The sequence below is a fragment of the Phascolarctos cinereus genome, unplaced genomic scaffold (genome assembly GCF_003287225.1).
Source record: "Phascolarctos cinereus isolate Bilbo 61053 unplaced genomic scaffold, phaCin_HiC Scaffold_7;HRSCAF=346, whole genome shotgun sequence".
NCBI lineage: Eukaryota > Metazoa > Chordata > Mammalia > Diprotodontia > Phascolarctidae > Phascolarctos > Phascolarctos cinereus.
The window spans coordinates 4,124,559-4,144,968 of record NW_027556180.1 but is presented as its reverse complement, the minus strand read 5'-3'; the positions used below and the strand labels follow the sequence as shown (position 1 = coordinate 4,144,968).

Genomic DNA, 20,410 nt, shown 5'->3' with positions numbered 1-20,410 from the left:
GCAGACTCAGCGGGAAATTGCAGACCCACTTTCTGATCCCCAGGAGCTCATCACCTACCTGGGGAAAGGAGAGTGACAGACATGAAAGGGACCCACAGAAGCTGAGGAAGAGCCCCATGCTGAGTGGAATCCCATAGATTCTAAGCAGGAAAGGGTTTTGAAGAAGAAGGGTCAGGGATAGGGCAGGGTGGAGAGAGTCAGAAACTTTTCTGGAGCAATGGCCAGGCCCTGAACAGCCTGGAGAAGGGCAGGGGCAGAATTCTAACTAGAAATTCCCTTTCCTTGGGGCTAAAACCAGCAGCACCAGCAGCTCACTACAGAGCAGAGGGTCTGATCATGGTGACAGACACAGTCCAATCACGTGCACAGGAGGGAGGCGGCCCATCCCCTACTAAATGTGGCCAGGGCTTAGGGAGTTAAGGGCCCTCAGGATGGGCATCACAAGCACTGGACCCTGGTGAGAAGTGGCCCGGGGCTGGGCATGGGAAAGGGGGGTCACACTGCATGGCACAGAAAGAGCAATTTATTTAGGCTGTCCTGGAGGCAATAGGGAGCTACTGAAACTTTTTGAAGAGGGGGGATTGATGGGGTCAGATCTGGGCTTTAATAATCTCACTTAGCAGGTATGAGGAAGATGGAGGAGAAAGAGGAGGGAGTTAAGGCCAGTAGATCAATCAGGAGGCCGTGACAATAGGCCAGCCCACATCATCCCCTGAGAATGCCTTTGTTGTCTGGACTATAACCATTCTAGGGGTGGGTCATAGGCAGGTGAAGCTGCGGAAAAAGCAGAAGGCCCAATGAAGAGGCCAGTCTGATGAGAGGGAAGCACCTGATGGGGGTAACGGTGAGAAGGAAGGTTGGACAGGTGGGCAGATGCCTCCAAGCTCCCAGAATACAACAGAGAGAGGCAAGAGTGTGTGTGTGTGTGCATGTGTGTGTGTGAGAGAGAGAGAGAGAGAAGAGGAGAGGAGAAAGAGAGTTTAAGTGTATGACTGTGTAACTAGATGAGACTGTGCATCTATGGGAATGTGTGTATATGTCTCTATATAAGTGTGTGTGAGAATGTGTGTCTATATGAATGAATGTGTGTGACTTTATGTGTGTGTGCGTATGTGTCTATATAAATGTGAGTGTGTATGAATGCATGTATGTGTCTATGTAAGTGTGTGGCTGTGTGTGATTATATGTGTATGTGCCTGAGTATATGTGTGACTGTGCATGTGAGTGTGTGTATGTGAGAGACAGAGACAGAGACACAGAGAAAGAGAGAGAGTCTAGGAGCAGACTGTGCCCGATGAGACACTTTCTCTTCCAGTCAAGTTCCCCTGAGGTCTATGCCATTCATCTTCAGCACTTTCCCCACTTCGCCCTGCTTCTCAGCCTGGCCACCAATGCAAGCTTAGGCTGCCTTACAAAGCACTAGAACACAGCCCTGGGAAGGAACCCCCAGAGCCATCACTGGAAATTCTGGCATTGAGAGCAAAGCAAATGAAGCTACTATGGGGTGTGGGGGAGGGGAAGGGAAGGTACAGTCCAGAGGATGGTCTACCTACGGGATTCTGTTGTGCCAGAAGATGGGCCAGGCTGTCCACCAGAACATCTGGCCCATGCCTCCCACAGCATGGGGAAGCCCTCCAACCTTTGTGCAGAGGTCACTGGGAAGGGAAATGTTGGGCAGGAAGGGTGAGCAGTGAGGGGGAAGGAAGATCCTGGGAGGAGAGTGCCCTTGCAATGGAAAACTGGGGGTGGCAGTCCAGGACCTTTGTAAGCAATGAGGGCAGCGGTGAAGCCTAACATGGAGGACTGTGGCCTGGCCCATTGTCTACAGGGAAGCATCCTGGACATCCTGCAGGAAAGTGCTCTGGAGCAAAGCCCCAGAGGTCCCACCCTAGGTTCAGTTTTGTAACAGCCATTCCTCGCTGTACTTGTACGTCTGGACCACAGCTGGAGTACGGAGTTGGATTTTTTTGTCCTCAGTTTAAAATGAACCCTGGCAAACCAGAGAGCCCCCCAAAGGGGTAAGCCAGGAGTCCAGAGGGTCTGAGGACAGGTAGGACACTTGAAGTACTGAACCCAGAAAAGGGAAGCTTTAGCCTGGAGAGCTGTCTCTAAACATCGGGATGACAGGGGTGTTAAAGGCGTGGCCTCATTCTGTCTGCTGACCCCAGGAGACAGCGGCTTTCCAGCTTAGCCTCGGCTGAAGGGCTGTGAATGGAACCGTGACCTCACTCCCTCACGGGGGCACAGCTGGAGGCTGAGAAGCCCCGGGCGGGACAGGCAGGAGGGGATGCCTCTCTGCAGTGAAAGGTGGGTTTGGATGGCCCCTCGGCTCCCTTACAACAGCAGGGGTCTGTGGGTCCTCGAAATGACACCGTTTCCTTAATAAATGTTAGTCAATTGGCTGATTGATTGTCTTGCCGCTGAGGGCCACTCCAAAATCTTTCAGGGGTCGGGCACATACCTTGAGAATTTAGCTCAGAATACAAGAAGAGAACGTTCTCCGAAAACAACAGCCTGTCCAAACCTGGGACAAAGCAAGCAACGGCAGGAGCCCCCTATGTCTCTACCAGACATTAGCATTAGCAAAGCGTTCTGTGAACCTGATTCCAACCTCTCCTGCGTGCCTCTATTATCCCTAGGACCTCACCACAAACTAGCAGCTAGCAAGAAACCAGCATAGGATTTGAACCCAGCTGTTCCTGACTCCAGGTCCAATATTAATGCTGACAACAGCACTAATTCATATCGTCTCACAGCACTCATGGAGGTAGGTGCTCCCTCATCCCCATTCTAGAGATGAGGAGACTGAGGTGGGCAGAGAGGCTAAGTGGTTTGTCCAGGGGAGGACACAGCTGGTGGGATTTTAACTCATGTGCTTCTGAACCCAAGCCCAGCCATCTGCCCCCACTCACACTCCCAGCAGCCTCTACGGCTCATTTTAGGAGGAGAACACAATTGTTTCATGCATTGTACCTATCATGTGACTACACAGTTTGTTCAGACGCACCCCACATGGTCTCTGTTGACGTAAGCCATTCCACTATGAGGGGCCATGGGCTGGACATGAATGACGAAGACTCCGGTTTGAGTCTTGGCTCTAATACTTCCTAGCTGTTCACAGCCTCAGCTTCCCCATCTGTAAAATGGGGGTAATGACCCCCGAGCCCTGTCCTCACATCCTGCCATCACCAGCGACTCGTAGGCCTTCCATGCCTACAGAAATCAGAGCTGCCGCTGCTGCTGAAATGATACCACCTGCACTTTCTGAGGCAAGGGAGACAAGCCGTTGAGGGCAGTGGGGCTGGCCCCGTTCGGTCAACACCAGCCCCAAGTGTTTGAGTCTCAGTCCAAGTGCCAGGATCATCCTCTAGCCTGGCTGCAGTGCTGCCCACCCTTTCTTTGCCAAAATGCCTTTAGCTTGGAGGGTTTACGTGGTCAGCGCCAGGGACCCAAGGCCTTCCCCGGGGGGAAGCCACAAAGACGCAAAGAGGGCTGGGCCAGGGGGGCTGATCAAAGGCTCATTCCACCTTAGGACGCTCAGGGAGGAGAGTCAGGAAGTGTCTTTGCCCATTGCTCAGTCAGTTTCTCAAAGGGTCACCTCTGAGGCCTCTTTGGGGGCACAAACCCGCCAATTATGGCTTCAGTTTCCCAAGGAAAGTGTTTTCACCTGTAGGTGGTGGTGGGGAAACAGTATGTTCTAAACTGCCTTTCAGGCCCTCCTTCCCCCCCACACTTGGGTAACACGTGGACTCTCCAGGCTTTCACAAAGTCACTGAATCAGAAATCTGGAAGGGGCCCGGAGAACACACCTGGTGCCTGAACTCTTGGATAGCTCCTGCCCTGTAGCTCCTCCTTGCCAGCTTCCCAACGAGCGTCCAGCACCCTACCCCCTTCCTGATTGGGCCGTTCTGTGAAGACGGGCAGCTGGCACCTGTCCTTGCGAGCCACCCCAGCGCAGGCAAGGCTTCCGGCTCTGCCCCCTCCTCTCTCCATGAGGAATTCACCCAGGGGCTCAGGGGCTCAGGGGCTCGGGGGCTCAGGTCATTTTAAAAAATTCTCCATGAAGAAAAATGACTTTCATTGGCTCATCATGTTCTGACACTTTCCCTTCCCAGACCTCAGGACTTAGGGCAGAAAAGCCAAAAGCATAAATATATATGAGGTGACAGGGCTAGCCGGCTGCTGAGAAGCTTCAGAAATGAGCAAAATGGACTCTGAGATTATCCTTGAGAACGATCTACAGGTCTGGTAAAAGTCTCCGACACGGCTTGTGAAGGGACAGCATGTTCCCTGGGGAGGGAGAGGTCCTCCTTTCCCCATTCCCACAGCTTCAGGGCCCTGGCCCAGGCCCAACAGCTCCGGCCCCACTGGGTGGCGGACACCAAGCACACAAGCGAGGATCTGTTAGCCTCCTGGGTCTTCCCGGCTTGTTGGCACCTGCCAGACCTTGCCCTTGGCTTCTGTGGCCTAGAAGGACCCTCCAGGACCTTCTCCATGCCAGGAAATGGCCCTGCATGAGCGCCTCAAAGGGAGCTTTTCACAACCCGAGTGCGTATGTGGCTAATTAGCTGGGGAAGCCAGGCCCTGTTTTAAGACGGGAAATCTGTTACCAGAAAGGCCCTTCCACAGTATTTCACACCCATCCCAGTGAGACTCTGACCCATTTTCTCTTTGAATTAATCTGAACAACAAGAAATGCCTCTTTCTCATGTGACTTTTTCCATTTCTCCCCAAAACGCAAAACTGCTGTTAGCCAGGGCCTACAGACAAATGAGGCCAGATGCCCAGTAAGAGAGGAAATGCAACAATGGGGTCTCCTTGCCCAGAAATCTGACAATAAAGGAAAATCAGGCCATTGACTGAGCAGGCAGTGAGCCTTAGGGGGCAGGGGGTGAGTGCCAAAAGATCTGGGGCCCCTGGTTCTGGTTGTAGCAAAAGTGGAGAATGAAATTAATTCCCAAGCCCATGACCTGGCTGACTGTGGACAGGGCACAGCCTTCTCTGTGCCTCAGTTTCCTCATATGTAAAGTGAGGGGGTTGGGCCAGGAATTCTTAGTCTCTGATCCATGGACCACTGATTTCAAGGAGTCTGTGGAGTTGGGGGGCGGGGAATTACATCTTTATTATCTCTAAGCTCTAATTGAAATTTAGCAGTTCCTTCTATGGGGACAGCACCAGCTCCTACCTGACAAGATTGTCCTGAGGACTAAATGCCATGTTTGTACGGTGTCTGCATCCAGTGGGCACTTAATAAATGCTTGTTTCCAATAGCACTTCTAGGGCTGTATCCCAAAGAGATCATACAAATGGGAAAAGGACCCACATGTACAAAAATATAGCAGCTCTTTTTGTGGAGGCAAAGAATTGGAAATTGAGAGGATGCCCAATGGCTGAGCAAGTTGTGGTATAGGAATGGAATGGAATACTACGGTGCTATAAGAAATGATGAGCAGGCAGACTTCAGAAAGACCTGGAAAGACTTGTATGGACTGATGCTGAGTGAAGTGAGCAGAACCAAGAGGACTTTGTACACGATAACAGCCACATTGTGAAATGACTGACATTGGTAGACTTGGCCCTTCTCAGCAATGCCAGGATCTAAGACACCTCCAGAGGCCTCATGATGGAAAATGCTCTCCACATCCAGAGAAAGAACGATGGAGTCTGAAGGCAGATCAAAGCAGACTCTTTGCTCTTTTTTCTTCTCTTCTTGAGTTTTGTTCCCTCTTTCTGGTGGCTTCTCCTGTTGGTTCTAATTCTTCCTTACAACATCGCTAATATGAAAACATGCTTAATAGGAAATGTATATGTATAGCCGATATCAGATTGTGCGCCATCTTGGGGAGGGAGGTGGGGAGGAAGGGAGAGAAAAATTTTAAACTCAGAAGCTTACGGAAGTGATTGTTGATAAATCAAAATAAATTAATTTTAAAAAATAAAATAGATGCCTGTTTCTTTCTTTCCTTCCATGCCTTTTGTGTGTCTTACTGTTTCCCATCTCCTGCTTGACCTTCTAGTCATCTGATCTCAAGAAAAAGGGCCTAAATAAGATCAGCCGGTTCAAAGGGTCCCTGTTGGGATGTTAATTACTATTGTGAAGTCATGCTGATGGCCAATCTTTTTTTATTTGTTTTGGTCCAGCTATGTGACATCACCCATTTAAGGATTTCCCAGTGTAGAAAGGCCTGCCACTGTGGAGGGTGGAGTGATTTGCCCAGAGCCACGTGGGGTCAGCATGTGCTGCCCAGGTCAATCTGGGTCCAAGACTCGCCTTCTCCATCACATCCGGCTTCCTCTAGTCAGAGGTGTGGAGATGCCCCTTTAAGACAAAGTCTTTGAGGAAAGAAGACACGTGTCCTCAATTTGGTTTTAAAAACAATTTTTAAGTGATTAAAAGGTTAGAAGATGAGGGAACAAGATGGTCACAATCTATTCATTTTGCTGGGATGTTCTTGTAATTATCAGATACAAATAAAAACAAACCTTTTTCTCTCATTCTACAGATGAGGAAACTGAGGCACTGAGTGGTTAAGAGACTCAGAATGATCAGATTTAAAGTTGAAAAGGAATTTCAAGGCTATCTAGTAAAACTTGGTCTTTCTACCAGTGGGGAAACTCAGAGACATTGAAGGCAATGAGGGACAGAGTGGAGATGTAACACATGAGTCCTGGGAAGTCCCAGGACCTGGGTTTGAATCCCAGATGCACTTCTGTGTCACCTATGGGCCCTTGGACTAGGCCTCACTTGCAATATCTGTAAAATGACCAGCTGGCTCTGAGATCCCCTCCTGCTCTAAGCCCAGGATCCCAGGGCCCTCTGACACCCAATTCTAGTTCCACTTCCCCCAAGTTGCCGGGGGACAGAGCAGGCTAGAAGCTGAACGTCTTAGGGACACTTGCTAGAAGGAGGAGGCAGTGTCCTTTTCTCTCCTGCCTTTAGGGAAGGGAAGTGGAACTCTTCCTGGGAGAAGCATCACTCAGCCCCTCCTTCTCCCTGCCTCCTCATCAGCATCCCCCTGGGTGCCCCTTCCTTCTGAGATGGCACCCCCTCTACTCCATCTGTCTCTCGTACAGAAGCATTTGTTATCAAAGGTCCTACATCAGACTGGGAGCTCCTTGGGGACAGGCACTGTCTTTGCCTTTCTTTGTATCTCCAGGGCTTAGCCCTGGCCCACACTAGGTGCTTAAGCAATGCTTGTTGACTGACTGAGGTGGAGAGTGGGGCCTCTTCCCCCTCATTCCCCCCTTGCTTCTCCCCAAACCATTCTGTCCTCATTCCCCTGTGTGACACATCTAGGGCTGCACTCCCCTTGGAGACCTTTCCTCCTGCCTTCTGGTGCCTATTTCATAAATTCTTGGGCTGGTAATGCTCTCCAAAACTCTGAGAGGGGAGTAAAGGTCCTTCCTGCCCCTGCCCTTCTGACTCCGGAGCTCAGGCTGCCTGGGGAAGGATGCCTTGTAGTGAGGCTAAGCCTGGGTGGTGACAACAGTGCCATGGATGGCACTGGCCCTGTTGGTAAAGAGGATTAAACAGAGTGAATCATCAGGTTTGAGAGCCACCTGGGGGGTGTCCCAGCATATGAGATCACCAGGAACCTGAGGATGGCGTTTCCATACTGAGCTAGGGCATCCTTTTTTTAAATTTTCTTCCAAGGAAGAACTTGTTTATAATTTGGTAGCACAGAGCTTTTTGTAAAAACAAACAAACACAAAACCGAAAAGTGTATGTTCAGGAGCACCCTCAGGCAAAAAGAGCCAGGAGGGTCTACTCTGATTTGGGGAACAGGCGCGTTAAGTCCAAGGGGGAAGCGTCACTAGCAGCATGGAGAATGACATTTCTCAGAAGGACTTTAAGCATTTGGCAAATGAGGAAACGGAAGCTCAGAGAGCTCACAGGCCTCCCCTGAACTCATCTGACTAGAAGAACCTGGAACTGCCTCCCTCCCTTCTTAGCAGAGGTGGAGACTGCGGGGATGGAACATTACCTAGAACATTGGACTCCACAGGCAAATTGGGCAAAACGGTTTTCCCTTTTCTTTGTTCTAGGGCTATGAGGAGAGGAAATGTCCGTGCTGTGAAATCAAATTCATTCCATCCTGGGCCAGGGTTCTTTCCTCAGCTGTTTCTTATGTTGTTTCACCTCAATCAGCATCCTTGGGTGGCTTTTCAAGGGGGCTGCTGGGCCATGTGCAGACGTGAGCTCTGCTCAGAATCCACTGCCAGAGCTTAGCCTACTGGGCTCTGACCAATCAGAGTTATCACTATAGGGGAGGGAGGAATGAGGAGAACGGGACCCTCGGTCTCCACCGAAGAGCAACGTGGCCCCAGGCAGGACGGGGATCTGGGGGACACCCTGTCCACACAAGGCCAGGCTGCTGGAACATCTGGCAAGGACAGAGACATCGTTGCTACCTGGCTGCATTCTCATATGCAAGACCAGGGTCACCAAAGTCTTCCTCGTCACGGGACTGACAATCAAATGGCCTTGAGGTCTTGCCTTTCCTGAGATCCAGAAGAACGTGACCGATGGACCCGCTAGGACTAAGGGTCTCAGGGAGGGGGCACCCTGCAAAGCAAAGACAGCCCTGACTCCCCCCACCCAAGATCAGAGGAGAACAGATGGGCCCCAGCCTGAGGCAGGAACAGAGTGAGGTAGTAGAGCGCTATTGGCTTTGGGCCAGGGGACTCGGGTTTGAATCCTGCCTCTGGCACTTGGGTCTTCTCCATAAGCTTGTGATTCTTTTTGTCAACAGTGTTTATTTTCAGAGATAGTATCTCTAGAATTTGCTTGGAAATGTACATACATGTAAAACATTATGTACATATATGTGTAAAATATTATGTACGTGGATTGTATTGCACTATTACATTAGTTCTTTGTTTATCCTGCATGACCTTCCACAAATGTCTTCACTCTGGGGCCTCACTTTCCTCGCCCACCAAACGAGGGGGTGGGAGGAGATGACCTCAAAGGGCCTCTCCAACCTAGAGCCAGGAACACCCCCCGGGCCTCAATTTCCTCATCTGTAAAGTCTGAGGGTTAGACAAGCCAGCCTGAGAGGTCCCTTCCAAATCTCTATCGACGAGCTTACAGATCCCAAAAACACAAACAGAGAGGTCAGACAGAGCCCAGAGGACACAGATGAGCAGGAGGCTGAGAATGACACCCAAGGGAAGTACTTCAAAGAGAAAAGGGAGCAGAGACCAGAAGGAGGAGAGACGGCAAGGCCCCTGTGGGGGTGCTTCAGGGAGGTGCCTGGAAGAGGGGCCAGAGGCTGGAGTCTCATCCCCAGTGCCTCTGCTCTGACAGCAGAAGGAAGGGAATCCCTTCCTGAAGGCCCAAAAATGTTGTTGCTATAGGAGCAGGTAAGCAGATTAGACTCGAAAGACCAGTTTAAGCACTCACAAAGAATTTAATCATCAGGGTTGGTGCAATTACCCAAGAAGACATTTCCAATCATTCCTGGTTGTGTTCTGTTCTCTGTACGGGGACCCAGTGCAGTCTCGAGGACTGGGGTCCCAGCGAAGGCCAGGGAGGGGCTAGCCTCTGTCCCCTACCAGGCCCCTCCTCTGGGGCAGGAAAGGCAAGATTCAGCCTGGGCATGAAAATCATCATTGGGTTTGCTACTTTTAATTTTTTAACATGGAATAAAAGTCTCAGACAAGAAGGGGAGGGGGGAGTGAGCCCTTGAGACCCTGCTTCTGAAAGAATCCTTCTCAACAGACAAGAACTAGACATTTTTGGATGAGTTCCAAGGATCCGAAGGCATCTGCCTTCTCCTTGCTCACCTCTTAGGAGAGTAAGAAAGCCCGCTCTGTGACAGCCTTCTCTCCAGGGCAGGTCAGTGTTCCTTCCCTGGCGTCTCAGGCAGTCGAGGGTGACCTACTCGGCCCAAGCTGGCTCTACTAGTCATTCTCAGAAGCTCATGGGAGGTGGGGGGCTTCTCCTATTCTGTCTCCTAAGACAAGCCTTCCTGCCTTTCCCTCAGCTCTGAGCCCTCTGACCAGGACATTAAGGCTGCCCTGGGGGCTGGTGGAGGCCAAGTGTCCCCTTCTGCTCCTGCGAGAAGCTCCAAGCCGCCAATGCCAAACCAAAGAGGAAGGAGGGGGTCAGGCAAGACTTACCATTTCATTCTCCTCTCCTTTATTGAGCACAGCATGGTGGCCCTTCCTATACTTCTCCCCCATGAAAGAATGCTGGGCTTTGCCTCCTGTGTGTTCTGGGGAAGCTGTGCTGTCAGGGCAGACTCATGGAGGGCTGCCTGGCACTCTCTGCAGATGAAATGGTTAATGACCCAAAGCCAAGTTCAAGGCTCTTAAGAACGCGCGCGCACACACACACACACACACACACACACACACACTCACTCACTCACTCACTCACTCACTCACAGCCCTACCTCTCCTGAATTGAAACGCTAAGAGGCCCAGGCTCCTCCCCCCAAGTCACCCTCTGCTGGAAGGACCTGCTGCTCCTACCTGGCTTGGAGCTCCCAGCTCTCCCCCAGTTTCAGGTCTGCCCAGCAGGAGGCTTCTTCCAGGCAAATGCCACCGCTCCAATGCCAGGCAGATCGGGGCTGCCAGGCCAGGACAATGAAGAAAGCTGGCAGGATGCCTAGGAGGATGGCAGAGAGAGGGGAAGGCTGCAGGGAGCTCCCATGAGGGAGGCAGGGGTTGGGGGGTGCAAGCCTGGGAGCCAGAACATTGACCTTGTTCCCAAGGAAGGGTCACACCACAACGGCAGGACCTGGGGGAGGCCAGAGCCAGAATCACTTGCCTCAGCCAAATTGGGATGCTTAGGAGACTCCAAACCCAGCTGGCCCGGGAAGCCTGGATGCAGCAAACACCACTTGGATGGGACCAAGGTGTGAGTCTTAGGCCTCAGAGAGCCCTGGGTGCGAATCCTACTTCTGTCACTTGCCAATGAGCATGTCTGTTGGGCCTTGCCTCACATGGGCATCATGGGAGGTCAGGGATATGAGGGAAACGCTGCAAGAAAGTCAGCTAGAATTGTGACTAATGCCACAAATAACCTACCAACTCTGCCAAGAGAAAAGTCTGCTTCTCGAGGAAAGAAACGGCTTCCTTCTGTATGTGTCTGTGCTCAGCACAGAGCCTGGCACACAGTGTGCACTTTTACGATTCTTGTTGATGGACAGCTACACAGATGGACAGATGGCTGAACGGAGGGATGGACGGATGAGACTGATCATTGCCCGCTGGCTCCAGAGCTGCTCCAGCACATCCCGAGGGCTCCCTGGAACCCCAGCTCTGCAGGAGCTCCCCCTCACCCTCTTGGCTCCATGACGCAAGCTCGCCAGTCAGAGCTGGACAGGACCCCGGGCTTCCCCTAGTCTCCGTCCTCACCTCATAGCAAGAGCCAACAACTCTAGGGCGTTTGGAGACGGGTGAAGTGTCAGGTAGATGTTCTCTCACTGACTCCCAGTGCTTGGCGGGGACAGAGGTCAGAGGTCCACAGATTACTGCCCTCATTTGCAGATGAGGACACTGAGGCTCAAATAGGCAGAGTGATTTGGTAAAGGCCACAAATTACAGACTCCTGTGCTCTGGAAAGCCCTTCATCAGGCGGCCCATGGCTCTTTCCCACTTTACCATTCGCTGCTTTCCCTTCAAGTCCTCAACTTTCTGGACAGTCAGCCGCAGGATCTGAGAGCTGGGAGGGTTCTCTGGGGCCATCAAGTCCAACCCCCCCCCCCGAAGGCATCCCCACTGTAGGGCCCGAGAAGGGCTGGTCCTGCCTCTGTTCAAAGACTCCCAAGCAGAGGGAAGCCCCCCCCACCCCCAGAGGTGAGCCCTGCTACTTGTGGACATTGGACCTGGGAGCAAGCTTTTCCCAACATCAGGACAGAAATGGTTTCTTGGACTTCTCCATTAATCCTGATTCTACCCTCTGGGACCAAACAGAAAAAGGTGAATCCCTCGCACCACACACACACACACACACACACACACACACACACACATGCACGCACATGCATACACACATACCCCACCTCCACGTGACAATTCAGGGCTAGCTCTCATCTCCCTGGCCGCACCCACCCACCCATCCGCCTCTTCTGTCTTCCCCAGACTCAACCTTCCTAGTTCCCTCAATGACTCAAAGCCCTTCACCTCTCCAGACTCCACCTTTCTCTGCAATGCCTGTCTCAAATGGAGGAACCCAGAAGCGACCACAAAGATCCCAATGAGGGAAGAGCACAGGGCTCTCTGACCTCCCTCTCCCTGCCCGCTTGGTCCCTCCTGATACATCCCAGTGCCTTTTTTATCTTTCCTATAACACTGTTGACCCATGTGGGGCTTCCAGGCTACTAAGACACCCAGATCCTCTTTGGAACTACCACTTCCTCCACCTTATGTCACGCGTCCGCATCCAGCTCAGTGGTTGTGAGAGTCTTAGACTCTCCCAGGAATGCTAACTACCAGCTTAGTTCCTGATAACCTGCGCAGAGCAGTGAGAGGCAGGGAGACAAGATGGTGAGGCTCCGTTTATTCAAGGCACAGGACAGCGTTTTATATCTTTGACTTATGGGAACATACCCCAATGTAACAGCGGACAAAGCAACAACGTTTACGTATCTTTACCAATAGGCAACACTGAGAATTTTTCTCATGTGAATACCAATCAAAGTATCAACAAGTACATTTCTTTATCTTGACTGTCCTTCTCCCATGCTGTTCCTGTAAAAACACCACGTACTTTTTGTTCCCGGAATGTCCCAATACTTGGTACATAAGTTAGCAATACTCGATATATCTTTGTGCTAACTGTGCTTGAGCTAGCAACATTGTTGAATACTTTGAGCTTGCCTAGCATCAGAGTTTTGCTGACTGGGAGGTGCAAGGTCCGTGGACGGAGAACCGAGCCAGGCTATTCTGCTTATGTACTAACACCCGAGAGGGGCCTCCGCCCATCAGTGAAGTCTCATAAACGTCCTACAGATCCCTAACAATTCCCCTTTTTGTTTTTGTCGCAGTTTCAGCACATGCACATCATGTATATATATTGTTTAACAGCCTGATTATACATTGAAGTAAGCACAGAGTACAACAAAGCAAGATAAGAAAAAAAAGAATAATAGGAATGACTGCAGTCACAATGGACACGATTATATAAGCCACATTGGAAAAGGGGGTTTTGGTCTCATCTAACCAATCTATAATACGTTGTGCCATTTTCTCAGGCATTAGACCCCTATCAGCCACATGTGACATTTCTTGAGCAATGTGATATAACTCATCTATGTCCAATGACAATGTAGAATTTTCAAACAATCCATACAAATGTCTATGTATCCTCATCCAGTCCCATCGAGATGAATTATACACTACATTGGTAAGACACATAAATTGAAACCTATGATCACATTGCAAATGAGTACGATATTCAAGAATATCCAGTTCATCACCTATTTCAATTATTGTTTCTTTCATACCCTCTAAGATGTGATAAAAGTTAGTATCAATATGTTTTTGTGTAGCAAAGCCTATAGATACATTTTTTGCAAGTTCATTCAAAAATTCAACTTGGACAATTTCATTTTGAACAGTGGAAATCGACAGTGCTATAGAGACAGTAGAAGAAATCAAAGCTATTAATGAAACAATGCCCAAAACAACGCAAGAAATACACTTCTTTTGTCTTCTTAAAACTAAGTCACTTTTGTGTTCTATAATACCAAAAATATGCTCAGCCCTAGTATGATACCATTCTTTTGAGGTGTAAAGTTAAATTCCTTCCCCCATCCTGCAGATGCAATCCTTTGTAAAATAACCTCAGGTATTGTCTCTCCTCATATAGCCAGTCTTAGCCATGGTGATTTTGTCACAAAATTCCATCTTGTTGTATTTCCTGTCTCTGCTTCTGTGTTCTGTACCACTGCTGACAATAACAAGAGTCAAAGCTTGGTTACAAGTTCATGTAGTGCTGCCTTCTTATTCTTTCGACTCCTTTGATTCCTGGCCAACCTGTGTTTTCTCTTCTGCTTGCCTTCTTCCTTCTCAATGGATGACGTGGACATCCTTTGTTCTGACCCAAAGTTCTCCATCACCTGTGAAAATAAGAACAAACCCTTGCCCCCAGGTTAGCACTTCCCCTGAGCCCTGCCAGACACCATCAATGTCTCTCCATGTGACTTTCATATTGTGTTTAGGAAAAAGCAATCTGTTTGATTTAGTGGTTTCACAATTACTCTTGCCATTGCCTGCCAGATATTTCATTGCAGGAGAGAGGTTGCAACTGTTGCAATTTTAAATAAATAATTTATAGTGCAGAGAGCAGTATTTAATTGATGCCAAGGGGATCCCTTTACTCCCCCTTTTTGTTTTTGCAACACCTCCTTTAAGGTACGATTGGCACGCTCCCCAATGCCCTGACCACGAGGATTATAGGGAAGGCCAGTGGTGTGAGATATGCCAAATTCACAACAAAATTTCTTAAACCCTTGGGAAATGTAAGCAGGGCCATTATCTGTTTTTAAACCATAAGGGGCCCCAGCAAAGGAAAAGCAGTGAAGTAAGTGTGCAATTACATGTTTAGCAGCCTCTCCAGACTGTGGAGTGGCAAAAATAAAGCCAGAATACGTATCAACAGAAACGGGTACAAACTTTTGTCTCTCAAATGGAGCATAATGAGTAACATCCATTTGCCATAAGACATTAGGAGCAAGTCCTTTAGGATTATGAAGATCTACTTGAAAGGGTGGCTGAAAAGGAACACAAGCAGTACATCTTTTCACAATGGTACGAGCTTGTGCTTTTGAAACACCATACAAGGTTCTCAAAGACCTGGCAGATAAATGCAATTTGCTATGACACTTCTGTGTTAATTCAACATTCATTGTTAATGCCCTATCTACTATATCAGTTCCCTCAAAATTTGGTCCCGGAGCTGCCGTATGAGACCTTACATGCAAAATATAAAATTGTTCTGTTCTAGATTGCAAAAGACTTCCAAACAGTTGAAATATGTTGTTTTGTGTGTTTTTCATTATGGCTGTCTCTAAATACTTCATTACTCCTTCCACATATTTACTGCCTGTTATTATATTCATGGGCTCCTTACATTTGTGAAAGGCACAATAGACAGCATATAATTCATCTTGTTGTGTGGAGGTAAAAGGTGTTTCGATCACACGTAATTCCTTTCTTTTAGGGCACCAGAGAGATGCCTTACTCATCTTTGTGGCATTAATAAAGACATTAATCCCATGTATGGGGTCACCTGATGTATGTGTGGGTTGTAGCCAAGGCCAATTCTCAAAAATTGCATAATATGTAAGGGGCTTTCCATACACAAGTTTCAAATTGATATTCACTTGCCAGTTAGGCATTGTTTGTATTGCCATTTCAATTATTTGTTGAGAAAATGGAAGGTATATGACTTCCAGATTAACATAACGTTAAACATCTGTTATCAGTTTTATGTATTAAGTCCCCTATCAGGACCATACAATTACATTAAGTGTTGTTTGGCTGAGATGGTAAATATACCCATTCTAAAAGCTTTTGTTTTAGATGTGTTATTGCTGATGGAGAATTCGGGGTGTTAAATATAGAGGCTTTCACGCTTCCAAGTATATCAATCCTGTTTCTGTGTGCTCCAATTATTAGCTCCTGAATATACAACAAAGTTAGCTTGGCCTCAGGGGTCAGTATCCTGGGTGAATCTGATTGAGGATCATCGCTAAGGCAATCATACAAGGGTATCAGTTTTTAATTTGGAATGCCAATTGGTGATCAGAGGCACTGTATATCTCCTATAAGTGTCTGAAAATCATTAACTGTTTTCAATTTTTGTAGGTCTATTGTTGGTGGATGTAAAATTATTTTCTCTAGAAGTATTTGATGGCTTAAATATTGAAATGGTGGATATTTGTGAACCCTTTCTGGAGCTATTTGAAGTCCATGACTTTGCAACAATTCTTGTGTTTTTTGTAAAATTTCTTCTACCACTTCAGGACTAGGATGAGCACATAAAATGTCATCCATGTAATGTATCATTTGTAGCTTTTTGTAATGGAATAGTAAAAAAAGTAATCTTTTAACTCAATAACTATCAAAGGCTAGGATGTCATAAAGCATCGTTAATTTTCCTGACTTCTTTGCAATAAGAAAAACAGGTGAATTTTAAGGAACCCAAACAAGTTCATTAGATTTCGTTTTGTATTTTGTCAGCTTTATGAATAGGAAAAGCACAAACAGTGGGTGGAAGAAAATAACAGCTCTCAGTAAATGTAAAATATCGTGCCCACAAATTAAGGGGAAATGAATTGAGTTTTAGCTATCTGTAATCCTAGTAGTTTAAATTCATGTTAATATAATTGATTAGTGGTGATTTATTAGGCAAGCTAAAAATAATTAATATCCGTAACATTTTGGTGGTCTACTTGTAGACTGTAGAATATATCTAAAGTAAGAAAAGGGTGATACCTTTTGTACCTTTTCAGGGGTAATTATAAATCTGTGAGACTGAAAGGCTTGGTAAAACTGAGGCATTAATAAGGAGAGTTTGGTAGTAGTAGGAAAACTGCAAAGTTTATCATCCATATAATAAATTGTTTTGTCTGAGAATATTTCTGACTAACAAGTTTAATAGTGTTATGAACAAAATTTTGGCACATGGTAAGAAACATTCCTCCTTAAAGGATTATGATAGGGAAAATGGGAAATACTGATTTCATGAAACAACCATACCCAAATTCAAAATCAAAACAAAGTTAATTATAGTGCTAAGAGTCTTTTACCTCAAGCAGTAAGTTTCACTAATCACGGCTTAAAGCCAGATATAGTCAATTTTATTCTCATGGAGTTGTAATAAGTAATAAAGATTTACCAAGACTCATGTATATATGAGATTGTACTTAGCATCAATTTTTTCTTGAATTTAAACTCGTCTGGTTTAAAAGCCAGTTATTAGGAATCACTTTATAAAGTCGCAACTTTTCAGCAAGCTCACTTAATTGTTTAGGAACTCAATAACATATACAAATTCTCTTCTCAGAGCAGATGACCTTGGAACACAGTTGGTAGGAGCTTTTGGCAAGCTTACAAAGTTAAGGGAATTGCCTTGTGCCCCTCCTTTTCACTCAGAAGTAATTAAGAATTCTAGGTTTTAACTTAAAACAGTAACTGCAAATAACTTAGTTAACAATTTGTAATTTTCATGAGTGACAGTTAAATTGTTTTAGCTATAAGTTGTTCTTTAATCATAGGTAAAGATGGAAATACCTGATTTTCTAAATGACAGTTATAAAACATCATGGAACAAGATTAACCGGACTTGATAAAATAATTTAGCTGGGTTTACACAGTTATCTCACTACCTTGCAGTTTCTTTTAGTTCACATTTTAATAACATCTAGATTATTAAAAATTGTGTGATATAACACAGAAAAGTGTGCCAATTTGTAATGAGACTAGATTTGTTAAACTTGAAACATGCATATTACTAAGGTGAATGAACTAAATTATCTTTAGATTGTGCTCCAATACTTAAAACTTTTCTCTTTGATCTGAGGAGGAAAACTCACCCTCCTTCCTGGAGGACCCTCCTTTTCTTCTCATTTTTTTGCCCCCACCCCAACCTGGCCAGGGTTGGAATGTGGGAGGAAGGAAGAGAATATCTTGCAATAACTTATGTTTGATAATCTTTCAATCTTATATCCAAAGCTTTGGCCCGAGCCTTAGAATGCAAAAACGAAAGAGAATTTTTTACTTCTGTCTATTCTCCAATAGTTTCCCAATCTTTTACCCCTAAGCCCTCTGTTCACACTGTCTGTGAAAACAAATTATATCTTCCTGTAGCTTTCTCACATACTACTCTCTTTCCCACATGCTTAAACTTTCTTGCCTTTTTTCTACCTAAACATCTCTCTGATGGATTTTGATTAAAGTCCCTTAAGAACTGTACATTTCTAACATCTTTCTAATTCCGACCTGACACTTCGAGGATCCTTCTCAACTTGCTTTTTACCAATCATATAACCTAAATAATGAAGTAGTTTTTTCTCCCATTCTGTGCCCCATCCACCCACTCCCGGGAATGCAGCTGGTATTAGGGAGGGGCAAGGGGAGAAAGTCACTAGCAGCATTTCAGAATCCAGTTGTAGCCCTTGGCTGCCTGGCAGTAAAAGGTCAAAGTAAATGACAGACATTAATCACAGACCATCATTCACACAGACACAGACAATCATAGAACAAAATGACAGGAAGAATTCAAAAGTGAGAAACTTGTCAGAAATCCCCTACACAAAGGAAATGATACTATTTTTATTTTGTTTTATCTCTTCTTTTCATGGTATTTCAGATGTTATGGAAACCAGGCAAAATCTTTCTTAAGGTTTTGGTTTTTATAAAAGGCAAAACAATCTGTAGCAGCATACAGACCTCTCATCATGCCACTTGAGTCTGTTTTACAGCTCAGGGCATGGAGAGTGTGGAGGGGGCTTTGAAGCTTCAGCTACTTTCTTACCTATTTCATTTATAATTTCTGTTTTGGTTAACGTTTCTGCGACTTTTCTTCTTTTGGTGTTGGAACAAGAGGCTTCTACCTTAATCACTTTTGTGGCTAAAAACAGCTCTTCTGATTCTTAGAGACATATTTTTAAGTATATTCCAAATTGCGAAAGTGGACACTGGAGCAACACCAGGTCCCTATTTTTGAAAATAGTAATCACTTAATTATTTGCCTACTGTTTTTCATTTTTCTACATTTATTGTCCCTTCCTTGAGAAGCTAAGGCAAGATGATTTCTATCATGTCTAAGAATTCTTTAATCTGACAATGTGATACTATAAGTCCCTTCTCTCTCATGATTTTTCAAAGGACCTTCTCATACATGTCTCTGAAGGGAGATTTTATAGATAGCGAAAGTACCCAGAGGAACTAATTTCAGGCCTTTGGTGTTATAATATTCTGTTAATTGTTCTCCTATGGTGAAAGCACCAAGGGGAAGAGACTTTGGGCCTTTAGTGTTATAATATTCAGTTAGCTGTTCACCCACAATTTGCCATTGAGTCAAGTCCAAACTTCCTTCCCTAGGTAACCAAGCTGAAGCTATATCAATGATATCTAAAAACTCTCTTATCTTCCTAGGAGTTACCGAGCACCCCTGTTCCTTAATGACTGTATGAATTACCCTACCATTTTGTTCTTTATCTGAGAGTTTGCCTAAACTTTGCCCCATGATAAGTTATGTAATGTACATAAATCTTACCTACCTGTAGTCTTTCAACAGCTACTGGTCAGGTCCTCCCTGGCTCCAACAGAACTCGGTGTCTGAGTGGGTGTTGCATCTTTGTCCAGATGATTCCCGACTGTTTCATGCAGCCGTCTTACTCTCCGCAGCCCCTGATCAGCTTCACGGCAGCAGTGCAGCCCCATGTTGAGTGCCAGTTGTTGCTCTCATCCACGTCCAGCTCAGTGGCTGTGAGAGTCTTAGACTCTCCCAGGAATTCTAAGTACCAGCTTAGTTCCTGATAACCTGCGCAGAGCAGTAAGAGGCAGGGAGACAAGATGGTGAGGCTCCGTTTATTCAAGGCACAGGACAGCGTTTTATATCTTTGACTTATGGGAACATACCCCAATGTAACAGCGGACAAAGCAACAAAGTTTACGTATCTTTACCAATAGGCAACACTGAGAATTTTTCTCATGTGAATACCAATCAAAGTATCAACAAGTACATTTCTTTATCCTGACTGTGTCCTTCTCCCATGCTGTTCCTGTAAAAACACCACGTACTTCTTGTTCCTGGAATGTCCCAATACTTGATTACATGAATCAGCAATATTTGGTACATAAGTTAGCAATACTCGATATATCTTTGTGCTAGAGCTAACTGTGCTTGAGCTAGCAACATTGTTGAATACTTTGAGCTTGCCTAGCGTCAGAGTTTTGCTGACTGGGAGGTGCAAGGTCTGTGGATGGAGAACCGAGCCAGGATATTCTGCTCATGTACTAACACCCAAGAGGGGCCTCTGCCCATCAGTGAAGTCTCATGAACAGCCTGTGGCCCTCAACGTCCTATGGATCCCTAACAACCTTGTACTTAAGGAGCTGATTTTTTAGTACTGAAGGACGTTAATCTCTACTGACTTTTGGCTTAGATTCATGCTGCCCCCCCCCATGTTCTAACCTGTCCAGATCTTTTGGGATCCTGACTCTGTCACTACAGCACTGATCCCTGGGGCACCCCACTGGAGACCCCCTGCTCCATCACATGAACCATGAATGATTATTCCTGAATATGATTATTCAACAAGTCCTGAATAATCTAATTATGCATCCGAGCTGGTGTTTGGCCACCCAGAGGAGCTGAGGAGCTCAGGACTAGAAGAGACCAGGGGACATGCATGGGCATTCTATAAGCCTGCAGAGAGTGGAGGAC

The 20,410-nt window shown here is 46.5% G+C and overlaps 1 protein-coding gene and 1 long non-coding RNA gene across 2 annotated transcripts in view; both read right to left on the bottom strand.

Moving 5' to 3' along the window:
• The window catches only part of ATP13A4 (ATPase 13A4), a 94,575-nt gene extending 84,211 nt beyond the window's left edge, over window positions 1–10,364 (bottom strand). The window contains exon 1 of the mRNA XM_020964649.2: window positions 10,126–10,364. Coding sequence (XP_020820308.1) covers window positions 10,126–10,188 — 63 coding nt within the window. The 5' untranslated portion in view covers window positions 10,189–10,364. The remainder of the gene's footprint in view (window positions 1–10,125) is intronic.
• A 2,132-nt stretch (window positions 10,365–12,496) lies between these two features.
• On the bottom strand, window positions 12,497–19,733 carry LOC110193178 (uncharacterized). Its single transcript, XR_002320398.2, has 2 exons — window positions 19,242–19,733; window positions 12,497–14,072 (listed from the first exon to the last, which is right to left on the bottom strand). It is a non-coding gene; the product is annotated as an uncharacterized LOC110193178 (long non-coding RNA).
• Window positions 19,734–20,410: the final 677 nt, after the last annotated feature.